Consider the following 27950-nt stretch of genomic DNA (forward strand, 5'->3'; position numbering starts at 1 on the left):
GGCATTTGTGTGCGATGACTAATGGTGCGTTCCAGTTGTAAATGAATGTCGGAATTTCCAAGCTCCAAGTCAGATCTCCAACTTTGGATTAATCTCACCGGCCCGACATAGAATTCATGCTATCCGCTACTCATGTAAAGAGTAGTTATGTGTTTTGTTGTACATTTGTAAGGCTGGGAAGCGCTGGGAGCACTCAACTTTGAGGTTATGTTGTTCCGTGCTCCAATTTCTGACTTTCTGACCCAGGGTCCTAAAGAGGAACTGGTAGTTGCGTCTGCACCTGTTGCAGTGATCATTGTCCACTAAACAAACAATAATCAGAACATTTTTTCAAAAAGCAAACAATGTAAGTAAGTACAATGTTGACTTTCCAAGAGGTGGCAGATAATCATTTTGTAATATTGAGCAGCTAGTCTGATATTAATAAGCGGCATTTGCTCCCCAAGTAGGCTAAATGTAAATTTTTTTTTTCAGGCTGTAGGTGAACAGCTTTAATGTTGTTTTTTTAAATTTTTATTTATAATGTTATTTCAATAAGCAACTGTTAAGTAAAACTATAAGACTGAAAATGTAAACATTATCCTCCTGGCCTGCAGGCAGTTCCTGATGACAGTGAGGCAGGCCCTAGTCAGTCAAGAGAGAATCTGCCAAGGGACCGCCACAGTAGAGAAAGACTGCATGAAGAGAGAGACAGAAGGAATACAAGCAGGGACAGAACAAGGAGGGACAGGAGGCGACACAGAGGGAGAGGAAGCTGACATGATAACGACATATACAAAGCCAAATCAACCTGACCCTAAAGTGCGACATAAAGGCCTGCAAACCACTGGTCCATAGGTTATTACGAAAATAACTACTTAAGCGCTGGTTAAAGCCCAAATGACACAAAAATAACCAAGTGAGTTGAAATCAAAAAGGGCTAGTATTAGATTTGGTTAGGTACAGTATATCTCAGAGTCATGGTCACAGGTGGTCACTGGTCATTTTCAGTGGTTGCCAAGCTTTAAGAGTCTTGTTGAAAATGAGCCAGCCTGAGGACAGAAGCTGGAAGAGTATTATAGCAGGGCTCTGTGAAGCAAGCTTTTCATCTGCAAATATCTGGGTTCTGATAACTGGACTGGAGCTCCCACGGAAACAAATCTGTCATCAAATCTTCTATCTCTCATCTCTCTTATTAGCAAACAGCACTGAATAAAGCATCCACTTCTTAGTTATAGCTGGGTGGCTAAAGCTGGTTTAAATGACAACCGTCAACAGAGGCTGGTCTTCAGCAGGCAAAAGTTTAAGTTAATTCTGTGAGTAAATTGATGGCAGGCTAGATAAAAACGTGCCTGTTGTCAGGTTAAAGTGCTGTCTGTGTCTGTACCCATTGAAGCGGTTTTGTGAGGGAAGAAGCTTCACTCTTTAACATTACTTTCTTACAGTACACTTCCATTTCATCTTTGTTTTAAAAACCCTCTTCACCTCTCTTAACTGTGCTTCAACTACAGACACTTACCTTTGTTACCCGTTTCAATTTGTTTGTCTTTGTCTTAAAAAAACGAATGTGCCCTTAAATGTTTGTCTGTGTTGCTCTGTATTATTTAATAATTCAAATTAAAAAAAACAAATGTAAGCCTCTGAATTTGCAAAAGTGACTGTCTCCTTCCAAAACTTATTAGCTGTTATAAATTTGTGGTAAGCTGAAGACCGACGCATTTTCCGGCTTCTGGGTGCCAATTTCTGCAGCAATCTAGAATAAATAACCTGCTGAAATGAAATGGACTTCAAGGGTGAAAGCTCTTAAGCTGAAATAAACCAATCCAAACGTGTATCAGCTGGCCGCACTGCTAGAGAAGTTCACTTTGGGAACAACATTTCTCAGTGCTGTTACATGTTTCACTCATTCTCAATGAACGAATCAATGAATAAATTAATAATGATTTTTGAAGGAATGATGGATGAGGATTAAAATGCAGTGGTGAAAGGAAAATCAACAAGCTGTGACAGACAAACAGTGTGAATCAGGAGACAGAAAGAGAGTGTCGAGTAAAGATGGGGAGAATTTATGCCATGAAGACATTTAAGAAAAAAAAAAAAAAAAAAATCACATCCAGGTGCAAAACCAATTTCAACTTAACACAGAGTTTCTTTAAAACTGTCTACTGTCAGCAATGCTAAACCCGCCCAATTCTGCTCTACACTCTTGCTACAGCCCAGTAAAGGAAACACACACACACAAACACACACACACACACACACACACACACACACACACACACACACACACACACACACACACACACACACACACACACACACACAGAGCAAGCAACTGGGTGCTTAGCTACTAGGAAAGTGCACTCAGGCATTTTACAGTATTGAGGTCGGCCTCAGCCATGTTTTGCTGAGCTTCATCAATCTCCAAGAGCTGTTACCAACAAGCCGTGAGGAGAGAAGGGTTTGGAAAAGAGGTGGAGAACGAGAGGTGAAAGTAGTTGTATTAGAGAAGAAGAGGAGAAGTAATAGGAGAAAATGGGAGGAGGAGGAGCATGAAGAAGGTGTGATGGAGGGAAGGAGGAGGGAGGAGGAGGGAGGAGGAAAACAGAAAGACGACAGGCGTAATTGAGTGGATCGCACGCGAGTAAAGGAAGTAGGGAGGATGCGAGAAAAAAGCAAGGTGGGACACCAAAATTAAGGAGCCCACATAGGAAGAGTAAAAGGAGACAGCAAGGATAGCAGGGAGGAGAAGAGTAATGGGCGTTCGGGGTGAGCAAAAGACAGGAAAAGAGGGATGAAAGAAACAGAAGGTCAAAACTGAGAAATATAGCAGGAGCTTCAGGCGAGAGAGGGAGCGAAACAGGCGGACAGAAAGAGTGGAGGGAAGAGAGATACCAAGGTGGGAGGAAAATAAGCAGCTTATTAAAGGGACTGGGCTGGAGACGAAGAGAAAGAGCAGCAGCAGCTTTTTCTTTGCTATCCTCCTGAGAAATCTGCGGGTAATATGTTGCAGAGGAAAAACATTTTGCTTACCGCCCCTTAAAAACAGGCTTAACTAGGGGAAACCAAAAGGCACAGCAGAGAGAGATAAAACACTGCTGCTGACGGCAGCCGATTCAGCCGAGGTGCCGGACAGAACTGGGTCTGCCGTCTTTATCACCTTGTTTAACATAACGTGTGACATTTGGTGGAGGCTTTGATTTACACACACACACACACACTTACAGTATCATCCGGGTGTTTTTCAGCATTAAGAGTTGTACCAGTAGAAGTGAAATCGCTGCATTTTGCTTAATCCCTAAGGCTGCTCAGGGCTTGGACCCCCTGTTAGTAATATGTTACAATAGTATCATATTAGACCCTACAAATAATTGAATACCACCTCTTGACACTAGCTTATAATGGGGTCAATGCAGAACACCCTGCGAACTCAAAGATTATGAAAAAAGATTTCCAATACTCAGCGAAAGTTCTGAAATTCAACATAACGGCGCTCCATGGGAGTAGAGGTCTGTGTTTGAATTCAGCTCGGCTCAGACGTTCATGGGACGCTGATTTCTCAGGGATGAATTCTACTTCTTTGAACCCCAGTGGGTTCACACTGGCATACTGCTTAATTGTTACACTAAAGCAAAAACATACATTAAATTCTGTCTTAAATATGCGATTATTGCAGAAAATGCCCAAATGGTACTGAAGTTCCCTTAACTGACTGACCTCCTGTGTAATGTCACTCCGCTCGCCACACTCCAATAATGAATAACAATACTTTTACGTATCTAAAGAGCATTGTTAGGATTTATGTATATCATATTAAAAAAAATATCTAAAAATATCTGATGGGCCAAAGTCTGCCTAAGGCCCAATCTTAAAATACTGACTTTCTCCTGAACCATGTTTTGAGTATGAGTGTTATGGCCATACAGTCACGCTAGCTTCTGTATCCAACTTAGGCACTGCAGTGCTCTGAGCTAATTCTGACCATGTTAGCGAGTGGCACTGTTAAATGATAATGTTTAGCACAACAACACAAACTATTGCTGAGACTGATTGGAATGTGAGTTTTGCAGGTACACGGTCATGAACAAAAGCACTGGATAATTTTCTTGATGGATCACTGAAGTTGATCAAATTCCAATGTCAGTCCATCCAATAGCTGCTCTGCAACACATCGATTTGAACCACAGTGGGGAACCGACCAATGTCAGCACCAGTTACCATGGACAAGATTGGGGTTATATGTAACGATTATTTCCATGACTGATCTGAAAAGTATTTTCCTGACCAATTAATTGTTTTGTCTATAAGACATCAAAACAATGTAAATAATGGCATAATCGTAATTTCCTACATTCCATGGTGTCCTTAAATGCTTGTGGACTGCAGTCTCTTCATCATCTCTGCTTATGGGGACATAGCCTGAGGCCTGCTTTAGAGGCTCCAGGTTAAATCTCTAACTGGATCTATCAGGAGCCAAGTCGCATTGTGGGTAATGTAGGTGCTTAATAAAGAAGAAGGATGCATAGAATATAAAGGGGGATATCTCTGGTTCTGCTTCAATTGTGATACTTTATCATTTGATAAAGTTTGACAATGCTAAATCAGAGCAAAGTACTCTAAAGGTTTTTTGCTCTGATGTGCATCATATCAGCATTATAGTTATGTCACCACATTTTTTAAGAATTGAATGAGATAAGAGTCTATTCTATATAACATACACAATATTACATGTTCATATTCCTGTCACTTTTCATTCAATAGCAATAGCAGTGTGAGCTTGACGTGGCACTAGAGTCCCATGTGGTCAACTTCTTTCACTAAAATGAATAGAATGTCGCAGTTGTGCCACAAATAGGTATTTTATCACTTTCTGCCTTATGTGTGCTAAGGCTGACCGTGTGGCTTTAAAGATAGTGGCAGACGCAGACAAGGTTTCTTATCACCAGGCTATCGCAGAGTCATAGTTTTGCCTTCCTAGAGGAAGAGGCGAGAGAAGAAGACAGGGAGCGAGAAAAGGAGAAAAAGAAAGCGGGGGTGAGGAAATGTCAAACTGTCTGGCCTTTTCTTGGCAATCCCACCAAGATGTCTGTCTGAGAAATTAATCTTCAGTCATCTTTAGATAGGAACTATACGCTTATCTGTCTCCTCCCACCCCCACTCTTCATTCCCTCTATCACTCGAATTCTTTCTGCCTCCTCCTTTTCCCTGCATTTCCCATGTTTCAATTCAATTCCGCTTTTGTTGGCCGTATTTCCTGCTCTGATATTTACAGTATCTCCATCCACCTTCTTGTCTTCCTCCCTTTCGGAGAAAAGGGTTGCCCTTTCTCTCTCTGTTGAAGCCATTATCCCCCTGCCTGGCCACTTATCTTCCATCTGTATCCCTCCACCGGCCTGTCTAGCCCACAGCTCAACACACTGACACAGACACACATGCAGACAGCTCAATAGGGCCCTCACACACAGCTATCAAGTGTGCCATTCCTCAGTAAACTGTCATATTCTTATCAGCAGGATTGTGATGGGGTTTTTTTTTTCGGTCTCTTCCCTCACGGCTTTTGATATGACACTGTGTGGAACTGCTCATCTTATCTACCAAAAAAGAGACGACATGTTGAGCGACACATCCCAACTCTTTATAACAGGGATATCTGAACATCTTTAACGCAACTTGAATTTTTGTTGGCTATAAAGAAAACCATGACTGTGTGATGGGACTGCATCGGAGTGCATTTTTTATTTTTTTTATGTCTGTAGATAATTCTAACAGATGGTTATCATCATGCCGCAGATGATTTCAGTGAGGGTAGTCCATTTTGGCTGTGGTGGTGCAGGGGTTCCCGCAAAAAACGCACCTGGCTGCGGTTTAGAAGTCAAAGCCGAATCAACTCATGGATTAACGCAGCCTTTCGTCACAATCCGATGGACAATCACACTAGCTGGCGATCCGACTATGAGTGAAGCCACAGCGTAACTTAATCTGTGGATGCCGACGATCACTGTAGGACTGGCATGTTTTACATACCGTGTCAGAGGCTTGACCCGAGATGATAAGCAGAGTAGAGCGGGTCAGAAGCAGGACGTGTTATTTAGCAAGGATAAATACTACAGAGGGAACACAACGGACATTTCTCGATGTAGTTATGTGTCATAGCAGCTTTGGCATTTTCTGCAAACTGATAAGCGGGGGTTCCAAACACGTCACACACTGACCATGGAGTGACACTCCCACACTGCCGCAGGTTGGTGCCGCGGTGTGGGAGTGTGAATCTGTGGTCACGCTGCAACGCCAGATTTGGTTTAAATGTAGCCTAAGAAAGCATTCTTGTTTTATTTTCCACTTTCATCTCAGTGCACTTTTGTGTTTAAAATTAGCTTTTAAATGCAGATGACCATTACAAGTTTGTAGTCAAGCGAGACCGTTATCATCCTACGCTGTTAAATTAATTTCAGCGAAAGACTGTATGACTCAGTACTAGACTAAATGACTTGGACACTTTCACCCAGTGACAGCTCATTAAAAAGAATACAGACAATTATAGTGGCAACACTGACCAGTGGAGTGTGTTGCTACAATTTTAAACCATCCTCAGGTTAAGAGGCAAACAATCCAAATCGTGTGAAGAACTGCAACATGCTCAGCAATAATAAGAACTCTGATGTGGCTGATCACCTCTAACTGAGCTAATCTTAGGACAACCCTGCATTCACACACTCCTCAGATGGTTCCATTTCCCATGTTTGGAGGTCATTATTCCAACCTTCACTGTGTTTATAAGCTGTAAAGCCTTACTACTGCACAAGCTTGACCACGCGTCAAGGTGTTAATGACGTCTTTTCAAATCAATTTGATGTCTCAATGAGCTGTAAAGAGCCATTCCCAAAAACCACTAAATATATTGCTCCACTTGCTAATAGAACACTCTTTTGACAGCAGCTAACGATTTCTCATTACAAATTAAATTTGGTCAAAAAAATGATATGCAATACACACATAAATAAAGCTTCTAACGTCAACAAAACATTTTACTTTCGCCTGCAATGTGTCGGCTCATATTGCATAAAATTCGGTCGCCTACAGACCTTTTTTTAATCAGTCAGAAAGTTATCTTTCGATGACACCACTTCACTGTATAATGAAATCACTGCACAGTTATAGTCTAATAAATCCAGTGGCTCAACCTTTGTCCACTCTTTGGTTATTTAACACATGGTCTGAACATCCTGTACTGCAGTAGTGAGTTTTATCTAAACGCAAGCATTTACTGAGACTACAGATGCAAATGAATCCAAACAGTTTGATTTGAATGAACTGCCACAGTGATTCAACATGTGTTGTGCTTCAGAGTGGAAAACGTGTTTTCTTGCTGCCCAAATTATTGATTGAAGGTGTTGGAAGAGGAAATCCTTTCTGAAACTTCAACTGTGCATTTATGCTGAAAGAGGGAGGCTGTGTGTGAGGAAGTGTTAGTTAACTATCCAGGTGCTGTCAGCTCAACAAAAATATGAAATTATGAAAATCAGTGAGAGACTATTGAAGATTGTTATGCATTAATCAAATCTCGCTGGACTGGAGCTCCTATAAGCCATTAAAAGTCAGTGAGGAGGAACAGTCAGGAAACAGTAAGTTTACATCATGTGATAAATAACACTCTGTCGTAGTGCAGCTCTTTAGCCTTGTGTTGCAGTTCTAAACTGAGAACTCTGGTAAAATACGCTTGCAATGCATCCTATTTTTATTTACTGCTTTTCACCCTCTGTGTGTCTCACATGAAACAGTGCAGCAGATTTTACAAGTGCTTTTTCCAGAGTTAAATTTCAGAAGCGGATTCCTCTGCCGCAGTGGTTAGTCAGTAACACAGCAGCTGCAACCAACATTTCTATAAACGTCCCTGCTCCCATGTTTTACTTCCAAAAATAGAAACCTCCGAAATTAAATACGGCTAAGAGGAAATTATCAGCAGGGTGCAAAACCTCTCTGAAGTACATTGGTAAAAGGACATACGCAATCAGGCTATTTAGCACCTAGTATAGCGTAGTAAATACTTCCCATGGTCTCTGCAGTTGTGTAGTCCACTCACACATGCACGGTCTGTAAGACTACACATTATACTTAACATGGTTAATCATCTAAACAGTAATCACTGACATTTTGTCAAAAAGATTGCTCTTGTTGTATTTGATTGTAAAGCTATAATGTTTAGTGATGCATACCATTGCATAACAACAGCCAAGGTGCGGACAGAGCCATAACAACACATTAACATGAGAGTTATTTAGATTCGAAGCTGTTGCCTGACATCAAACTATGGATGAAATCACTCAAGTGGAAAATAAATTTAATGACTATGAAGGAAGTGATGGATACCGATGATGAATGACAGTCATAAGGTTAACACAGCCTTGTCATTAATACTACCATTAATGGTCAGGACTATGGAGGTTGTGGTGGTCAGTTTCAGATCAGGTTTGGATCTCAGAATACAGTTGGTTCAGGATCAAACTGCTGGTCTGGTTTATACACTCACAACACCAAAAAGATACCGTAGAACATCATAACCGCTAATAATGTCTTTTACACAACTCATTGATGGCATTTCATTTGTGTTTAACAGAGCAACGCTGAAAGCTTCGGTGTTACACGTGAATGCATTCATCCAACAAGCTGCGTGATACAAAGCCAGTGTTGAAGAGACAGCGCAGAGAGAGGGACAGGGGGGACAGATTTAGAGGGTGGGAGGGGGGGATGGGAGGAAGGGGAGAGATGCTTACATGTTTCTCTCCTTCGATCCTCTTGTCAGCCTGTTGAACAGCCTCCAGGTACTTAAAATGCAACTCCATCAGTCGATCAACCTGGAGAGAGAATGAAATTCAGACAGGCACAGAGAAGGTGAGGGATGCAGCACACGAGACGGCAACAAGAAAATGAGGGAAATATGGGGGGGAAAGGCCAGAGCACAAAGAAGAGACAGAACAAGATGAGACTCGGAGGGCAAATATGAAGAAATGTTCCTACTATTCATTTTCTGCACATTTATCATCCCTTGATTCTTTTAACTGCTTGCTGCCGATCTCTTAGATTGTTACAGGGGGGGTTATAAGGCAGAAAACAAAGATAAGTAAATTAATCATTATCAAGATGTTAATTTGTTGTGTGAACATTATAGTCAAAGACGTTAAACATACTCATAAAATGAACAAATAATGGAGAAAGTGAATGATGAAAATGAGACTGTTGGGGATGGTTTAGTAGGGGAGAAGATATCATGTTTGATTTACAGGGCAGGGAGTGTCTACATCACAAGTCATTGTAACAGAAATGAATATTCTCAAGTACAGAGTAGTAAGAATGTCCAACACAAATATAAACCTCAAAGCTAGGGTTGGTAAGTTATTCTAGAAGCATTTCTTCTTAAATTTGTGGATGAACTCTTGCACACTGTTCACCTCACTTGTCATCATTAATAAACTGTTAAAAACAACGCTACGTTAAAAAATAAATTCAACCATTTATAGTCAGCTCATGATAATATTGTAATCACGCATTAGCCTCGATACTTCTAATACTTCTAAATATTAATCAAAACATATTAACCTGCACAAGGCTTTATTTCAAAGTTAACTATAGCATAAAGGTTCTACAGGTATTAATGGGCAGAATAAGAACAGGACAATCAGGTAATACCATTTTGAAGAACATAGTGATGGGCTTCATTTATTAAAGAATTATGTTTTTTGATATTTGTTATAGATTAATCTGAAAAGTGCTTAACAAATTAATCGATTTGTCTGTGAAATGTCAAAAGCAGAACACAGTGATCATAGTCCTCATAGTTAATTTTGTCTGAATGGTTGCCCAAAATTCAAAATAATATATTTATTGAAAACAAGAAGTCAATCCCCATATTTGAGTAACTGTAACTAACAAATATGTAATTTTTGCATGAAAACTGACAACTCACTGCAGCCCTAAAATCATGAAATAGAGACACCACAGTGTAAAATAAACCTGTGTTTGTCCAGTATGATGAAAAAAAAATATATCTGACTTTGATCTTAATCTTGTTTTTCTTAAAGCCACCCAAGGCTTTTTTATATATATATATATATATATATATATATATATATATATATATATATATATATATATATATATATATATATATATATATATATATATATATATATATATATATATATATATATATATATATATATATATATATATATATATATATATACAGTATATAAATAAAAACTCTGTTTAATAAGGATTGTGTGGGTGTGTACTGATCAGTTTCAGTGACAGCATCCCAACAACTGTCAACAAGCCAAGTCTTGCTGATTGGTGCATGGCAATGTGTGAAGATGTCAAAAAGAGGAGAGCAGCAAGAAGACGATGAAAACACTAACCTTCTCGCAGTCATTCTCTGTGAACTTGGTGAGGAGTCTGCTTCTCTGTTGGGACTTGAGATTTCTCAGCATGGAGGCGATGATGGAGCTGACATGTTCTAAAAACAAGTTCAGTGAGGAGACAAGTTAAAGCTTCCTTGACATATAACCAGGGCAATGTTTACATTTACATACAGTACATGAGTCTGGCAGATTTGTCCAAAGGGATTTACAGTAATTGACACCTACTTTCATAAACTAATGGTGGTGGCTGCCATGCAAGGTGCCGATCAGCACATCAGGAGCAGTTTGGGGTTCAGTATTTTGCCCTAGACACTTCAACATGCAGACCTAACCAGCGACCTTCTGATTACAAGACGCTGGCTGTACCCCTGAGCCACAGCCGCTCCCACTCTCTTAAACGTTTTCCAATAGTTTAGTTTTTCATTAAATGTTTATTCAAAGGAGATCTTTACACATCATAATTATTTAAGTAATAACAGATATCTGCAAGAAGCTCTCTCCATGAACTCTCCTACATCATAGCAATTCATCATGGAGCTCATTGCCTTAACACAGGGGCATTACAGTCACTAAAAACACACCTCATTCACACACACACACATCCACAGGCCTCAGAAAGAACAAATCGATTAGCACTTGATAATTTGTAATTACAGCACGCAGTCAGCTAGGCGTGGGTACTCCTACTGAGAGAGTGTACAGAATGTGGGGAGGAGAAAATGTTAATGAAATTTTGAAATCAATTTTCATTTTGAGGGCATGCTGGAACATCCATAACAGTTTTGGCTGAGGCTAAATTACATTTCTCGCAGTGATAGAAATGTGTCTGTGGTGGGCCATTTACCGCGAGGGAGGTCTAACATTTTAATTGACTGAAATTAGCAACAAAAACTAGTTAGTTCCATTGAATGCCCTTGTTAACCCAATTCGTGCTATGTAAGTTGTACTGTTATTCAAAGACCGCTTCCCTCACAGGCTCCACCAGTAGATGACAACCACAGGATAATGTTTCTCTGTGATATTGAATAAACAATACACTGTACACAGGGGGAGCAGAATATGACACTGTAAAATCTCCAGATATACAGAGTGGGGAAAAAATGTAATTGGACTTTATCAACAAGAGGTCAATATTCTCTCTCAACAAGGATTCGCAGTTGCTAGGCAACAAGAGCACAGGAATCAATCCCATTTCTGTTTTTTTAAAAGGGGTCGTGTTTGCTGTCAGCTCCTTTTCTGCAATCCCCTACGACCCGCAGCGTGCTCACTCACAAGACATGAAGGCTGAGGAAACTGAGGGCTATAACACATCAAATCTTTCATAATAGTGATAACATGACTGGCAGCACTGAAACACAGTACAAAACAAACTGGACTGTGTTCCTTTAGAGAGAAGGTCTAGGAAAAAATGTTATCCTATCAAAAGCCAAAATCAATTGATTTCGTGCAATTACTGCTGAATCTGCAAGCCACAACCAAACCACTGACTTGAAACTCCTCTGTTACCCTTTTTATATATTAAACTGACATTCCCTGGACTGGGAGCTCAGAGCAGCGTGGGAGTGTAAGTTTTTTTTAAATAATCAAACTATCACCTCTGAAGGTTCGAAGTGGCTAGGGACTGGCTGGCTACAATGCTTACCATCTCTTTATTTCTTCATATTTTGGTGATAATTTCATTTTATTATTCAAATGTTCTAAAAACATACCTTTAAATCAACTCACTGGTGACTGACTTACAACAACAGAAACTGGAAAACAACTTCCTTACTTAGTATTTATCAGAAGTGCTTTTTATATAATGAAACCATCTTAAAAGTGACCAAATAACCCTAAAACCTACCCTTTAATTATTCCTTAAAGGGGACTTAAAACTTTAATAAAGGGAGAATATTCAGATATTGCTTTCATGCTATCTGCTATATTCTAAGGGCTCTATGTATGGCAATAGCTACCATGGTCCAGAATGGGGTTCAGCCAATGTCAACATTTCCAGACCAGTTTGACATGAAGCCAAGTACCTGACCAGAAATACCAACTTTTCCTACTAAGTGACAAAAGAGGCTCAGCAGCTCTGGAGTGGAACATAATGAGAGTACATGAATGTGAGTATAGCAGCTCCACAATCCATCAGGACAGCTGTAACGCATCATGTTTATTTCTTTCTCTTAACAACCAATCCGCTTACCTTTTCTTCTTCTAAGGATTGACAAAAATATATATATAAACATAATAAGACTTGATAATTGCTGTCCAGAAATCTACTCAACCGTAGCCCAGAATGAAATATTTTGACAACTAATATAAGTTTTGCCATGAAATTTCATCACCCCCAGAGGATGACTCCCACAGCCACTGACTTTTCTTCTAGCATCACCAGCAGGGTGACATTTTTTTGTTTTAATGAAATAGCTCAACAAAAACTTGATGGGTTGTCATGAAATGAAAGTGTTTGGTGTATTTGCAGGGGCAGATTAAGGGTTAATTGAGGGATTTTTGTTCGATAGTGTCACAGTGTACTCCCATCTCTACATTTCTCTTAAGTCATGAATATTATGGCATGTCAGAAGGGCAGATAGACTTCACAGTGTTACTGTCACAGACTAAGTGGCTGACTGGTATGAAGGTGGTACATGTAGTTAAAACTGCGTGCTCTGATTGTACATCAGGTATCTTTAGCCCGAAGTTCACCTATTTTCATGTTTACAAGCTTATTTTCTGCACACCATGACAAGGGGGCTAACTGCCATTTCCGAAAGGACGCTACTTTATCAGCTTGATCCGAGCGGTAATTGATGTCGCCACCTCCACGCCCTGCCGGGGAGGCTATTGATCGCTGGCTGTGGAATGTTCTCTCCAAAGGGTTTAAAACTAAACTGCGACTGCTCCGCTGAGATTTGTGAAGGGGTGGAGGCAGGATTACATTGTGGGTGCAAGATGGAGGGCAAGGCCGAGTAAAAGAGCCTTTAGAAAGGTGTCCAATCAATACTTAATTTGCATGCTTTGCTTTACCCTTGAATGTGGAGTTTAAAGACAAGGAACAAACAAAGAAACAACTATTTCCACCATGTCTTTGTTGTCATTAACAAAATTGACAACATTAATCAAATGCATCATTAAGAATTTATATTCAAAATGTGCATTAGTAAGACCAATTTGGATAATCAACCACATAATCTGTGGTAAATTATCACCCCAGCTGAGTGGGCTACAGTAACTTGGGTTAACATATACTTGTAATGGATGTGCCGTCACTCAATATGTAAGAACGTTGGTTAAAAACACTCAAAACCTCACTAAAATTATCAGCAGAATGAGGAGGAATAACAATTCTGACATTATGATGTTTATGCATTGTATTGCAAAGCATGCTTAGCATGATAATCAGATAGCTGAGGTCCGCCCTGGTCCAAAGCGCCTGTGCTAGCAGTGTATACACCAACACCTCTGCGGTGCTTTGAAATCCCAATCCAGACTGCTAGCTACATGGCTAACAAAGCTCATGGCAGCCACAGTTGGCAGCAGGTAGCAGTTACTCTGGTTACTGTCTGTTCTGAGTATGAATTCTTACATATTACACCTTTAAGGAACAGCTGGACGGATCAATACATATATTACATCAATTTAAATTAATTAAGCCCAATCTGGTTTTCCACTACTGTAACCAACAAACCATTAACCATTAATGGACTCTGCTGCCACTCTGAAAATAGTATCGAGTCGTTAGGGTGACTAGCGATCCCTGTCCTGGGTTACTGAAAGTAACTTTAGGTAAAACTAGAAGCTAAAGGTTTATTAGGTTGAAGACTTGGAGCAGCTGTGAATACCTGAGAATATAAAGTGAACAGCACATCCCCGGACCAGGAGGTGAAATGTAATATATCATTCACAAAGAGAGCATTTCTGGTTAATGCAGAGCTACATGGTGTTCAGGGCAGGACAGAATCTCCTGCTGCGCGTGAAAATGCTACAGTGGACATTAACATGAAGATGGGCTTCCCCAGGAGCCAACGTATTAAAGATTTAAACAACTACAACCTCCGAAGTGACTGTGGCATTTGTATAGACTGCTGTAGAGTTTAATATTTTAAAAGAAGCACAAGGTCAGCACTTACTGCACAGACCTACATCTCTACAAACACTGTGAGAGCAGAGGAGAAAATAAGGTGACTTCCATTGTCCACTCGCTGTAAAATGAAGCACCTCCAGTGAACCTGCACACTGGCCAACCACTAAAGACTGTTGTTAGAGTTGGCATCTCAAAAAGGAAATGCATAAAACCCAGCCATCACATGCACCTAATTAGCTCCAGTCAACTTTGGCTTGAGGAATATCCACAGTCAGATAACACTATGCATGTCCAAATGCTAGCCTTCACTCATCCTCCACTAATCATTCACCCTTTGCCTTGTCATTGCCTACGGGGATCCACAGCTCTAAGTTACCATGCAAATAAGCATAAGTGGCCTGGATTCATGTATTGATTGACAGCTCAACGAAGTACATTGTAGCTCCCAACCACCGAGGAGAACTGATAGGTGGTACCTCACTGGGAGACAGATTGGGCCTGGATTGACTGCACCCTGGGGAGAGCAATCAGCCTCCTAGCACCACAGGCTAGTCTGTGAGAGGTTATAGAGACTGCATTCACCGTCTGAGGGAGCAGGAATGAATGCTGGCTCCGAACTCTCAGAGGGAACAAAAGAACAATAAAGTCAGGTGGTCTACATATTATTGTAATCGTCTGTTAGAACTTTCATCACATTGTATATTTTAGCAAATTAGAGCTGCAATGATTTGTTGATTCATCAATTGAGAGAAAAGTAGCTTCCAACTATTTTGATAATCACTTAATTGTTTCAACCATTTTCTGGTAAAAATGTCAAAGATTTGCTGGGTCCAACTTTATAAATTTAAGGATTTGTTGCTTTTTGAAGGGATTTGGGCTTTGGAATGTTGGATGGTAAAAAAAAAAAGTAACTGGAAGATATCAATTTGGGCCCTGGGCAATTGTGATGAGTATTTTTCACAACATATTTTGACATCTTATTGACTAAACTAAAGCTAAACAGTCACTTAATTGTGAAAATAAACAGCAGATTAATCAGTAATGAAAATAATCATCACTTCGCTCTTGGGCTGAAACTACAAAAGTTTTGTTGCCCGGTTATTTTCCTGCTTTTGTATGTGACTTTCAAACAATTTGCATAGTCTGTGTTTCTTTATCCTGCTCTTTTTTAGCAAATGAAAATGTCCTTGTTTATAAATGTAAAAAAAAAGGACGGCTTTGTTGCCAGCTTCGCGACCATTTCGAAAAAGAGAGAGGCCGTGTAAACGTACTGACAGATGAGTCCAGAGAGCCAGCAAGTTAATGAGAGAGAAAAAACTGCGATGATAGACCTGTTAGTCTGTGCTGAGTGTGTTTTAAATGCTGCAGTTGCTCTCTATATTCACATTAAGTATTATGCTTTATAGGCAGGAACTAAGTGTTGAATTTTGATAAGATTCTAAGTAGAACCTTGAACAGATCACTGTGTATTTTTAATGCCATTTATACTGCACCATTTACTAAATATAGCACCACATATTCATCTTGGTTGCTTTTATCTGGTTTCTATGAGATACAGTGTAAGAAAAGAAGGAACATTTTCACACATTTCTTTCTGTCTGTTTACAAAACAATACATGCTGGCTTTCATTCAAATATATTATGCAAAAAACTGTATATTACAATTTATCTATTTTATTCAATGGAGGAGACGAGTTCCACTTAAAAAAACTGCAATACTTCCAAAATGGCTGACATGAAAAAGTCCAAGTAATCCAAGTCCAACTGAAATCATATTCAGTCGTCCTTTTTTTGTAGTAAATAATAATGTCAGTGTGGTTTTAAAGGCATGTTAAACCACAGGGGAAAGAAACAAGGTAAGAGAGCTCACTCGCCCACAAATCATGAGCTGACAGTGTTGTAAGGAGCACTCCAGCATCTCACTGGACCAAAGAGACATTCTGAGTAATGTTAACATGCCGTTTAATGTGCTGCAGCTGAGCACCTAATGAGCTATCTAGCTGGAGAACTGATGTTGGGAGTGCACTTTCAAATGTTTGTTTGGTTTACAGGTTAAGGTGCAGGACAAGTTGAGTGTCAATGTGTCTACACTAGATAAGAAGGAGACTTTAGCAGGAACGCTAATGTGGGTTTTTTTTTAAAGTCTGTGGCTCTTTTATTCAGGATCAGTGTGACTGCCTGCTCTGCCTATAACAGAAGGTTTCTGCTTTATGCAAACACTTAACTGGCTGTGTCAAATAAGGTCTCTGACTCCAAAAGGAAGAAATTATTCATATACATAGTATACACAGATTTTTTTTCTCAAAGGAAAACACAGGACAATTGAATATTCTTCTAGATGTTGAACATATCCTGTCCTCAACACAGCATAATTCATTAGAGTACAAGTTTACATAGATGGAACACTACCAAACCCCACCCCAGAGGAAAGACCAAATGTGAAGATGTTAATTAGATGTGTCTTTACACAGGGATCCAACAGTAAATCTCTCCCTCTGAAATACACTAATAATAGGATTACACAGCATGACTCTGACAACACAGATTACAATCAAATTTGTATCATGGAAAATGTTACTGATCTCAATCTGTGCCGAAGGCACTCGGTGCCGGGAGAAGGGATGATCAAATAAGAGCCCTGTTTGATTCTCTGCTTTTGACTGAAATATGGGATCCAAGTTTCGTCATTAAATCCAGATAACCAAGTTTCTCCATTACAGGCACTTATCTGGTCTCATATATTCCGCTCTGTAGTCATACTTTCTAAATCCATTTGTTAATATCAGAGGATAGATGCTGGTGATAAAGTAATGGGCTGATAAAATTCCATGTTTTATCTTTGTAATGAAACTGCCATAATTTGAGAGGGAGGTGGATGTTTTAATAAAAGCATCGCATTTCCCTTAAATGGGCCTTTCTATCTTTTTCCCCCTCACTGCATGCTGCCACAAAATGTGACAGATTTTGAAATGCTGGTCTCTTTCTGCTAGCATGCCTCACTCATTACCCATTTCTGTGCATTCATTAGAAAATAAGGGTCACAAAAAGGGCATCCGCTACACTCAAAGGTGTTCTGTGTGGCGTTCAAAACATATCAGCTACAAAGGCCTCTGTTCCCCCGCCTGCCCGCTCTCTCTCCACCAAACAAATGGCCGCATGCACGCGAGCACACAAATAGACACCATCTTCCCCGAGTTGGAGCGGGAGACGGAGCTATGACTATTGTGCCTCGCCGTGTAAATTAGTTGTTTACTTCTGTTGCCTCTCAGGCTCGCTCGCATCATTAGCCACCTAAATATAACAACCGGCTGCCACCAATTTCCATCATACAATCTCATTTCACTGGTAATGACAGAGTACATAAACCAATAAACTGAGACCCTAAAAAACAAGGTGAACCGCAGTGTTGTGGCATGAATATTCATGACCGAAGAAATGTTATTTGTTGTTTGGATCTTTCTTTTTCCCTTCAGTTATTTTCCTTCTATCCACTTACACTGTCTCTATCAATTATGCCGTTCTGAATGCTAATGTGACCTGGCAATCCCTGGTCATTTCGGCTGTGTCATTTTCAGAAAAGATTTCATGGGGATCAATCTTTGCACCAAGGTTTGTGATGGAGAGAGTTGCGGAGTGAATTTGTGAGAGAGAGAAGGCATCAAGAACAGACAGAGGAGGTCCCTACCTCCTAATTACTTTTGTTTGAGGCGGCTGATAGTTAATTAATCTACAGTGTCATTGTGTTATTCTGGAGAACCACTTGATTCGCAGCATTTTCAATTAGCAGTCTTACTGAGAAGGAGGGTTCACTCAATAGGCCCTACATTATGACGGGCATCTCATTATGCCTATAGCTGTTAGACTAATCAATGGAGACATGATGTGAAATCCTATACAGGCTGCAACTCTCATCACAAAGAATAGCAAAATGAGTTAATTAGGGAAAAGGTCATTCCAAAAGGAAATGCTGCACATGGGCATTTCCATATTTAATTGTTAAAATTGTATGGATGAATACAGACTAATCCACCGGCTGATGTATTTGTTGGGCTCTCTAACAACACTGCCATTACTGCAATGGTCTGTAGTCCAACTAAACGTGATGTCACTTACAATCTATCAAAGTTTGCAACCTATCTTTCTAAAATGTTCCCCCTTTTTAATGTTAAATAACACTGGTTATTTGTTCGGACTATGGTACCTGACAACGCAGCATGGTGATCTTTTGTGGCATATAACATTCGTTTTCCTTTACATTATTACTCTGAATGCCCATTTGGGTTTAGAGTGTTTTTTATTTACATAACCTTTTATCCTGTGGATTTTAGTGTGGGTTAATATTTGGTCTACACACAATCCGGGGAAGAAGTACAAGAAGACAAGTCACCATTCCTGCTGTGGCATCTGGCAACTAAATCCTCACATTTGAATGCAAGCTGCCCTAAGAAATTAACAATTTTCTACTTTTACCTTCACTATTGCCGTAACATCAGTTTTGACAATGATGTCAAGGAAATCAGGAAGAACCTGTGCAGTTCTCAGCTTTTCCAGCAATAGATCATTTTAGGAAAACTGAACGGATTACCTGAACTGAATGTGAAATATGTAAGATACTAGTTCATGAAGAGTGCCCCTGTATGAGACCATTCACTTTATTTAGATTCACTGGGCCTGCAGTGGGTAAAGATTTCTATCTAAAGAAGAGTATGACGAATATTAGAATTTTTATCAGTTAAGTTATATCATTAACAAGTAATTTTGACTCTATATGAAAATCATGTGGTATTTTGTTTTTCGTCACCAGGAGACTGATGAAATAATCTTGAATACCTATATGAAAATGTCTTATCAAATCTGGTCTCTTATGATTAAATGCAGCTCCTGGGTGATTATATAAGCTAGCTTATGAAGTAAGATTAGTATATTAAACAGTACTTTCTCACTAGAAATGTGGCAGATGGTCGAGATGTTCTCCATTTCTTCTGTATCTATTCTGGCTATTGTCATGACCAATGTTTCATTCTTCAAATCTGAATAATGTTAGGTCTCCATCTACATAAGATTCCTTCACCAGTAACTAGGGGCCACTGTCTATCATTGTCAATCCAACTACCCATGTTGCTGTCACTGTCAGACAGCTTGCCACCACAGTAATGGTGGCACTGCTAAATGGCGAAACACACAAATCAGCCATTGGGTTTGTCTATAAAACGTCAGGAAAAAAAGTCAAAATGCCCATCACGATGTCCGCCGGCGCTACGCAATATCATTCAATGTCATGTTTTATACAATCAACAAACCTCAGATATATTTCAATTACTACTATGTAACAAAAACATTATTTTTGATATTTCAATGACTTAAAACCAGGAAGGTTTATTCCTGACCTCAGGGACACACGCACAATGATTTAAAGTTAACTAACTAAACTTTTTCACTTTGATCTTCTAGGCTTCTCAGATTATATATAATAAACTTTCAAAACACAGGTCTGAGATGGGTTTGGAAAGTGGCTCTGGGGTAATAAAATAACACCACTTTTATTTGACCTTTACAGGGTGGATGGATTTGTGTAGTGTTAAGCCCTTAGTGGGGTTACTTATCATAGGTAGCCCGTTAATGATAATAAATCAACACCTGCTTTCAAAACACTCAAGCAAGTCCGGCTGCATTTGTGAATCGCTTAGACATTGCACTAAGATTAACTACAATATATACATTGTACACTGAGTGTGGTCATAGAAAGAGCAGGAGGATTCCATGAAAGTGGATTGTAATTAGTGTGGCGTCAAAGAGCATACATCTATGAAATGTGACTGTTTTTTTTCCAAGGATGAAGTTTATTGTTGGAGCAGCTGATGACGGCTGGTTTAGGTGATTTGATTCCATAATATAGTTGTTTTAAAAGCATTTGCTGATAAAATTTTAACATGTAGTAGGTTCTGCAGGATGTCTTCGATATATTAAGATAAAACTGTACATGTTTTACATTCACTGCTGCATTATTTAGTGGGTGGTGATGGCAAACTGCCTGATTATGCCTTTAACCCAAGCAAGTCTATATTAATGCATTACCCTTAAATTATTAGTGATATATATGTGGGAGGATCAGAGGTTATTCTTGCATTTACATAGTGGGCTTTGAAGTACCCAAAAATGTCTCCATCAGGGGTTTCATGCTAGTAAAAGCTCTAAAGCAGAAGGTGTCAACAAACAGAACTGCTAAAAGTTAAAAGGCCAGCATCATACTGTGGATCTCTGTGTGCGGCTTTGGATGAGAAATACACATAAACCCAGTGCTCACAGGGAGAGAGGACCTTTGGGGCGCATTTCCACGTCTCTTTTTAAAGCCTGTCCTTTGAGTGTGTCTGGTACACCACAGGCTTCAGCACACAGGTTTAACTGTTAGGATGGGTTATCTTTCCCGCTCTTCCTCCTGCTGCTCGAGGAGGTCAGAGGTTAATTCATCCAGTCCCCGGGTGAGACGGGACACAATAGAAGACAATTTCTTCTTCGCCGCAGGGCTTGGAGGCCCCGGCGGATGAATCAAACTTAATTAATACAGACAGAAAGAGAGAAGGGGTTCCACATTTTGGACGTAGGTAATCAAACAGAGCAGAGAGATGGACAGAGCTTCTAGCTCTTCTTCTTTCCCTCTCTTCTTTATTTTATTTTCTTGCCCTGTTCCACACAGACATCCTCTCTCTCTCTCTCTCTCTCTCCGGCTCTTGTTTGCACTTCCTATCTCTCACTCAGAGACAAGAGAGGTTCAAGAGCGCAGGCAGGAAAATCAATCAAGATTGGATTGATAGTGTAAACTGACAGGCCGAAGAGGCAGCAAACCGTGATACATGAGCAGATTAGGATTGAGTGCATCTGCAGGAAACGGGTGTGACTACACGGTGCAGAGGAAGAAGAAATACATTACCCTGTCATGATTAGTGCAATCACTTAAATGAGTGCAGTCAGTAATCTTTAGATTTATAAATAACAAAAATTCTGAGATTTGAAGGACGTTAAGTAGGTAGTCCTAACACCGTCAGTCGTTTTCTACACCGTCACATCACCTTCACAATGACATCATGAAGTTTCACTGACAGGTGACACTGAACCTTTAAATGAATGTCAGTGCCATTTTTGTTGACAAGCTACGATTAAACCTGGAACAATATCTAAATATATAGAATCCTTAAAACAATACAAACTTATTTTTCTGACGAATCAACTGACTTGGGGAAACAAATTACAACTAAATATTGTTATTAGAAAACCTTCTGACATCCTGTGCATTATTGAGTCTAAATCAGATTACATGCATGCACAATTGTTCTTTTTATACCCTTGATATAGAGATATAGAGAAATACCAAATGTATATACCATGAATGCCCATTGTAGAAAAAGTAGCCAAAAACATGGGGTTTAATTGTGTGAAACTCTTCAGAATTCTAACTTTGAATCAGTCTGAAATTTGGGGAGACAATGTGTTTTTTTTAACATGAAGTGCTCCACATAGATAACAAGAAATTAAAGTGTGTTGAGCAAAACAAAAAGGTTACAAAACTCCTCAAGTTCTAATGAGCACAATATGACCGGTCAAACTACTCAACAGGCCAAAACAGAGTGCAGCTGATTGCAGCCTTTGTGAAGAGATCTCATCTGCTGTTGCTGTTTTCTAATGTGTCACTGACCTTCATGCTCCTTCTCTGAAGTACCAGTTTTCTTCATCTTCTTGGGGGTTTTCATGAAAAGTGGGAAGATGGTTCGCAGGCCCAGGATGTCCACAAACTTATGGCAGTTATCTGCTCCCTCTGGTCCAATCATGCCATGGTCCAGGACCTTCAGGGCACTGGTGCGAGACACTTTCTTTTCTCTGCAGCAGAGACAGGAAATGATGCTTGAGTCGGATGTATTAAGTGTTGGTTAAGTAGATATAAAGAACATGCATATTTCCAACACAGTGCCCTGTAAACGCAGGTCCACCAATTATACAGCTGTCAGAAATCTTTGGTGCTTTGCATGAACCGGTAATAACACACCACTAACTATGTGTTATTTCAGCTTTGAGCATTTCTGGCAGAATCACTTCTAAATATTTTTGCTCATGGGAATGACTGAATGCTGTGACAAAAAAAGAATGTCAGTACTCAGAATGCTATGAACCACATGCAAGAACGACTTGTAGGAACAGATTTGAGTGAGACATGCCTCGGGGGCTTTTGATGTTGCTGTTAGAGGAAACATCCTCTTTGGTACCACATGATGAATGTGACAGTTTAACACCTGCTGTATAATATTTTCCCGTCTATAATGTTCACTTCCCCTTGACCACCTTCCATCTTAGTCACGGACCATTTTGCCCTAGCTATAAGTCAACCTATTCACTTTGCATTTCTTTCAGAGCACGCTCCTCTAAGGTCACATTGTTGAAAGCTGTACTATCAATATTTTCTAGTTGTCTCAAGTTCCCTAATGAAACTGACATGGCTAAATTTACCACTATTCATTTCTGCAAGTACAATTTTTTAGGGCTTCTGTTTATGCTGAATGATCAAATCTGACGAGCATGCGCCTATTCATGAGCAGGCAGCATCCATCACGGTGAAACGAGCAGTTCACGACAAATATGCACAGTTAAATCTACATTATCTCACTTAACCTTAACATAACATCCTAAAAATCATGCTGATGGTAAAGTGTCTTGTAATGGGGTGAATGGTGTCTCTGTCTCAGTGCCCCCATCACTTGTATCTGCACTATGTAACTTCAGTAAGAGGGTAGGATCACATCGTTACATACATGTTTACTTCAACATATAAGTTTTCAGGTTTGTTTGTAGTTCGCACCTACATTACGCCCGACAAAGTGTTGCAGCCAGACGTGTGTATTCATTCCAGCAAGTGATCCACCCAGAAATTGTGGGTGGTTACAAAATGCCAGTTTCTACATAAAGAGTTCGGTGGATCTGATTCAGAACACTTATATGAACAAGACTCAAAAAAACAAAAGTAAAAAGTTCAACATGAAAATACCAAAATGTTCCCTTGCATGAGAAAATTGCGATTTGATACCCAGCGAAAAAATTCAACAAACTCCAATTCTACAGACATTCCACTCACAAACACAAATACACCACCAATTTGTCTATGGCACCCAAGGACAAAGAAAATCCCCAAAATGTTTTCTTACATGCAACTAACAGTTGAGCTATGGCAAAATCCGAGTATACGTTCAACAACAAAGAACATTATACTCATCATGGGACGTAGAAATATCTTCAATCCCACCAGAACCACCTGAACCTTTTTCAAGGTAGCAAATAAATCCAACAATAAATTACCACAATCCATCTCAAAAGAGGAGTGTTCTCTCAAACAAATCAATTGGATTGCTTTTATTCACCTGTTTTCTATCATCGGAGCATTGGCTGTTTCCCACTTTGTCTGCATCACCCACCACCCAACCCCCAACTCCAAGCCTCCTCTCAGGAAATGTAGCTGTCTGTCACTGTGTCATTTCCTCCATTCCCTCCAATGACAGATGACAGTGTTTATCTCAGAGGAGGGACACATATTTCAGGCAGTTGAGTCTGGTTCTCCAGACAGACACATTACATATGATGGACGGTTGGAGAGGCCAGGGGGGAGCGATACACAGTGTATTTTCTGAAGGGAAACTGGGCAATTCAGATGGTAGACAGCTGACTTAACTCAGCATCCCCGTGTCGTGAACTATGTCGTCGTCAACCCACAATGTCCGTGTCTGGTGGGCAACATTACGACGGCAGCAGTTTATGACTCGACTCAAATTCTTTATGAGACAGAATCCCTCAGAGGCTCAAAGTCTGACCAAAACATTCTCAGGTGTGATCAGGAAACGGCAACATCTGAACTACTGTTCTTAGTAACTAGCACGTAAAAATGCAGTAAAACTCATTTCTGATATTTGACTGTGCCAGGAATTCCTTAAGATGCCAGATGTGAAGTCTGTGTGTAGCACAAGGCTGAAGAGAGTTGGGAGGAATGTAAATGTAGTTTTTGATGGAAAAAACAATGAATGTATCTGAGAAAGTGGCGATCTGTTTTTGAATTGTTGCCTATTAGTTTCTAAAAGACATTTCATGGTCTGCTCCTCCTCCCCCCTTTTCTGTCTTTTTTTTCCACCTTTTCCCTGATGACTGATTTAACAGAAATGGGTTTTCGCATTCAAATAATGAGAAATCGATCCAAGTCTTATATCTACATCTGCAGTGATGTGATTATCAACGCACAGGTTCAGAAGCTGTGAAGGTTTCATGAATGCGTGTAATGCGTCTTTATTACTCTTTAAGGTCACATCTCTGCCTTTGCTGCGCTCCGCCCCCTGTTGATTGATTGGACCGACGGTGTCAATGGTAATGGAGCCGGCAAACGTGCTGTTCAGTGTAGCGCTTAGGATACGACGGTTCACATTTTCACAGTACAGAGAGCAGCGGAAGAAAAACGCTCTGAGCAGAGCTGTGAAGCCCAGATTGTAGATCAGGAGATGCTTTGTGCTGGGCTCAACACCATATATTCTCCTCTTAAAGAATATCTTTTATAGCACGGAAGCACTTATCACACACTTGTTGTAAATTTCACCTTACTATAGCACTGTGGTGTAGGAGGTTCCTATTACACCAGGAACAATCTTCACACATAATGCATTTTTGTTTCTGGGGAATGTGTGAGGAGTTCTGCGAATGGAAACCTATTAAGTGACGCTGATTGTAGCTAATTATTATTAACTGTAGTATTACAAATGATTAATTATTAATTATTCACTGTAGTACTACAACAAAGATTTCTTTTGACACTCTGACGCAGATGAGTTTTAAGACCCTGCCAAGGAAGGAATTTCCTCTTATTTAAGCTTGATCAAGGCTTCGGTAGCAAAAATTGCATCTGTGTTCAAGTGACACAGTAGGCACAGTCCAACTCAAAAAGAACTACCCTGCATCAGCTAAATGCAACTGATGTATCCACTCATGTTAGTCCACTTAAAGGTCTTCATAGTTGTGTAGTTTTGTTTAAATTCGAAAACTGCTTGCAACACGAAAGGTCGCTGTTGCCTCAGCTCGCCTCAACACATTTTAAAACAAATATATGAAGAAAGTTCTTTCCCACAGTTCACTGCTCCCGCAAGATCTTTCATCTCTTCTATAACAAAACAAAAATAATAGCTTTTCAAATGCAACTAAATAGTCTGCAGTTGCCTCTTTATTTGTGGATCTCTAAGCATTGTTATTAATGTTTCCTTCACCGAAGTAACCTTTTGTGGGCAATTAATTAATGGTTACAAAACACTGCAATCATTTGTCCACCATGGATGGTGGCTGAACATAACTGGTTAGAGATAATGCACAAACTGAACAATGTAATGAGTGACTTACTGTAATTCGCTGTGAAAAAAAGCGTCTGCTAAACGCCACGCGAATGACTGTCAAAACCGTGTTAGCGATACATGGAATATATATTCCCTGCCATGTGTTTGAAAATGGAAAAATTCCGTCGACTTCATAATATCAGGATGTGTGTCATGTTAGTGCCATAGTGTAAAATACACGTTATCACAACTTCCATCTACTGATTTCCAGGGTGTTACCATACATTGACTCAGATTAATATATTGATTTAATGATTAAATCATCAATGCAAAATGAAACCACAGATCCATGTCAGTATCTTATAAGACACGCATGTTGGTGTCACTTTCAATTAGTTAACTTAGCTCAGCAGCAGCAAGAGCCTGAATAGGCAGTGATCTTATGAGTAGGTCAGTTGGTATCATGCACAAGGATGCACATGCACACACCAGAGGGACACCATGTAGTGCACCAATGTTCTTACTACCAGTCTCACCCTTTTCCACTGGTTGGGTTGAAAAGAAATGTTGTAATGTGCCAAAAACAGGCAAGGAAGAAGACTGGAAGCTAGCAAACGCAGACACACAATACACTGGTTGTTGAAAATGCTCCACTTCAACATTCAAGTAGCCTTGGAGCGAGTGCCACTGCTGCAGCCTCACCTGAGCATGAGATTCATTAGCTGAAGCCCTTCTCCTCTGAGGAAGCGGTCCCGATTGGCTGGCAGCATTAGGCAGGAACAGAGAGCATCGAAGAGGTTCTCCATCATCTCCTGCTCCTCAGCTGTGGACGGGTTGTGACGTTTGAACACCTGAGAGGGAAGGAGAAGGAGAGAGCATTTAGAAAGGACACAGAGGAAGGCATGTTGCTCTTGCATGAGAATAAAGGAATGAGGGTGCTCTTTTCCCCTTTAATGATAAAGGCGAATAATCATAACTTGACAAAAAATACTCGCCAGATCCACAGAACAATTAAGAGAACAGAGAGGGAATAGGGTGGAAAAAACAAAGTTCTGGTCAACGACAAAGTTTGAAGCTTAATTAAAGACTTATAAACAATAATTTTAATGTCACACTCTTGTTGGCTGAGTCCCTAAAATGCCACAGGGTGTTCATAACAGCCTGAAAATGTATCTACGGACGTATGGATAAGGGTAAATCATAAGGCTGAAAACAAGGTAAAAATGGGCTTGGCATACACACACAGGTTTTGCACATTATACATCTGAGAAGTCGCTGTGCTTTACCCCAACCAGGCTCACTTGGATGACAGGTAAATTAGAAGTGTGGTAGTAGGTAGTGAAAAATAGAGAGTTAAGCAAAAAATCTTACAGATAGTTGCTGCAGTAACACATCGATGCCATCCATCTCTCCCAATAGTTCTCTGGTATCTGTGTGAGAGAGAAATAAAGAGGGAAGCAGACTAAGAGATACAAATGGAGTCAAAAGGACAACGGAGAGATTACACTGAGATAGTTGCAGAAAAACAGACATTTTGGGAGTGGGGTTGAGCACAGAAGACAGTGTGAGAAAAAAGGTTTAAGCGGATGAAATGGAGTAAGCAAAAGAGTACAAGTCACAGAGAGGGAGGGAGTGGCTGTAGTGCAACAGAGGCATTCAATGAGCTTAAACACTGAGGAACACAATGACCATGGGGGATCTCCAGAGAAACAAAATAAGGAAATTTAAAGGCACTGAAAATTATGCTGTTAGCCTACACAAGTTATTCCATCTTCTTTTAAAGTTACACAACAATAGTCTGCCTCATAGCAGTACCAAATAACTTCAATTTAACAGAATTCAACACCCAGAAGTCCTGTAAATTGAGATCAGGAAGAGACACAGTACGCCCCTGTCAATAGAAAAATGTGTGCTTTGCATTTGTATCTTTTTTTAAGTAGTAGAGTGTTCATAACCAACACCAAAAATCTGACAGACAGATACATCAGTTGGCTGATACTGTGCTATCACAGATCTGTCCTTGAGCTTGATGTTAATATGTGCGAATATTGAACATTTTTTATAGACTATTGATTGATATTGATTGATTGATATAGTTTGGTTTTTTTGTCATTTTCCTATTAGTAGTGGTGTGATATGACATAT

At 39.9% G+C, this 27950-nt stretch overlaps 1 protein-coding gene across 1 annotated transcript in view; it reads right to left on the bottom strand.

Moving 5' to 3' along the window:
- The window catches only part of ctnnbl1 (catenin, beta like 1), a 60915-nt gene that overhangs the window by 18938 nt on the left and 14027 nt on the right, over window positions 1-27950 (bottom strand). Inside the window, exons 9-13 of the mRNA XM_037105358.1 lie at window positions 27177-27235; window positions 26508-26656; window positions 22154-22335; window positions 10392-10489; window positions 8751-8831 (exon numbers count right to left, since the gene is read on the bottom strand). Coding sequence (XP_036961253.1) covers window positions 8751-8831; window positions 10392-10489; window positions 22154-22335; window positions 26508-26656; window positions 27177-27235 — 569 coding nt within the window. The remainder of the gene's footprint in view (window positions 1-8750; window positions 8832-10391; window positions 10490-22153; window positions 22336-26507; window positions 26657-27176; window positions 27236-27950) is intronic.

The sequence above is a fragment of the Acanthopagrus latus genome, chromosome 7 (assembly GCF_904848185.1).
Source record: "Acanthopagrus latus isolate v.2019 chromosome 7, fAcaLat1.1, whole genome shotgun sequence".
NCBI classification, from domain to species: domain Eukaryota; kingdom Metazoa; phylum Chordata; class Actinopteri; order Spariformes; family Sparidae; genus Acanthopagrus; species Acanthopagrus latus.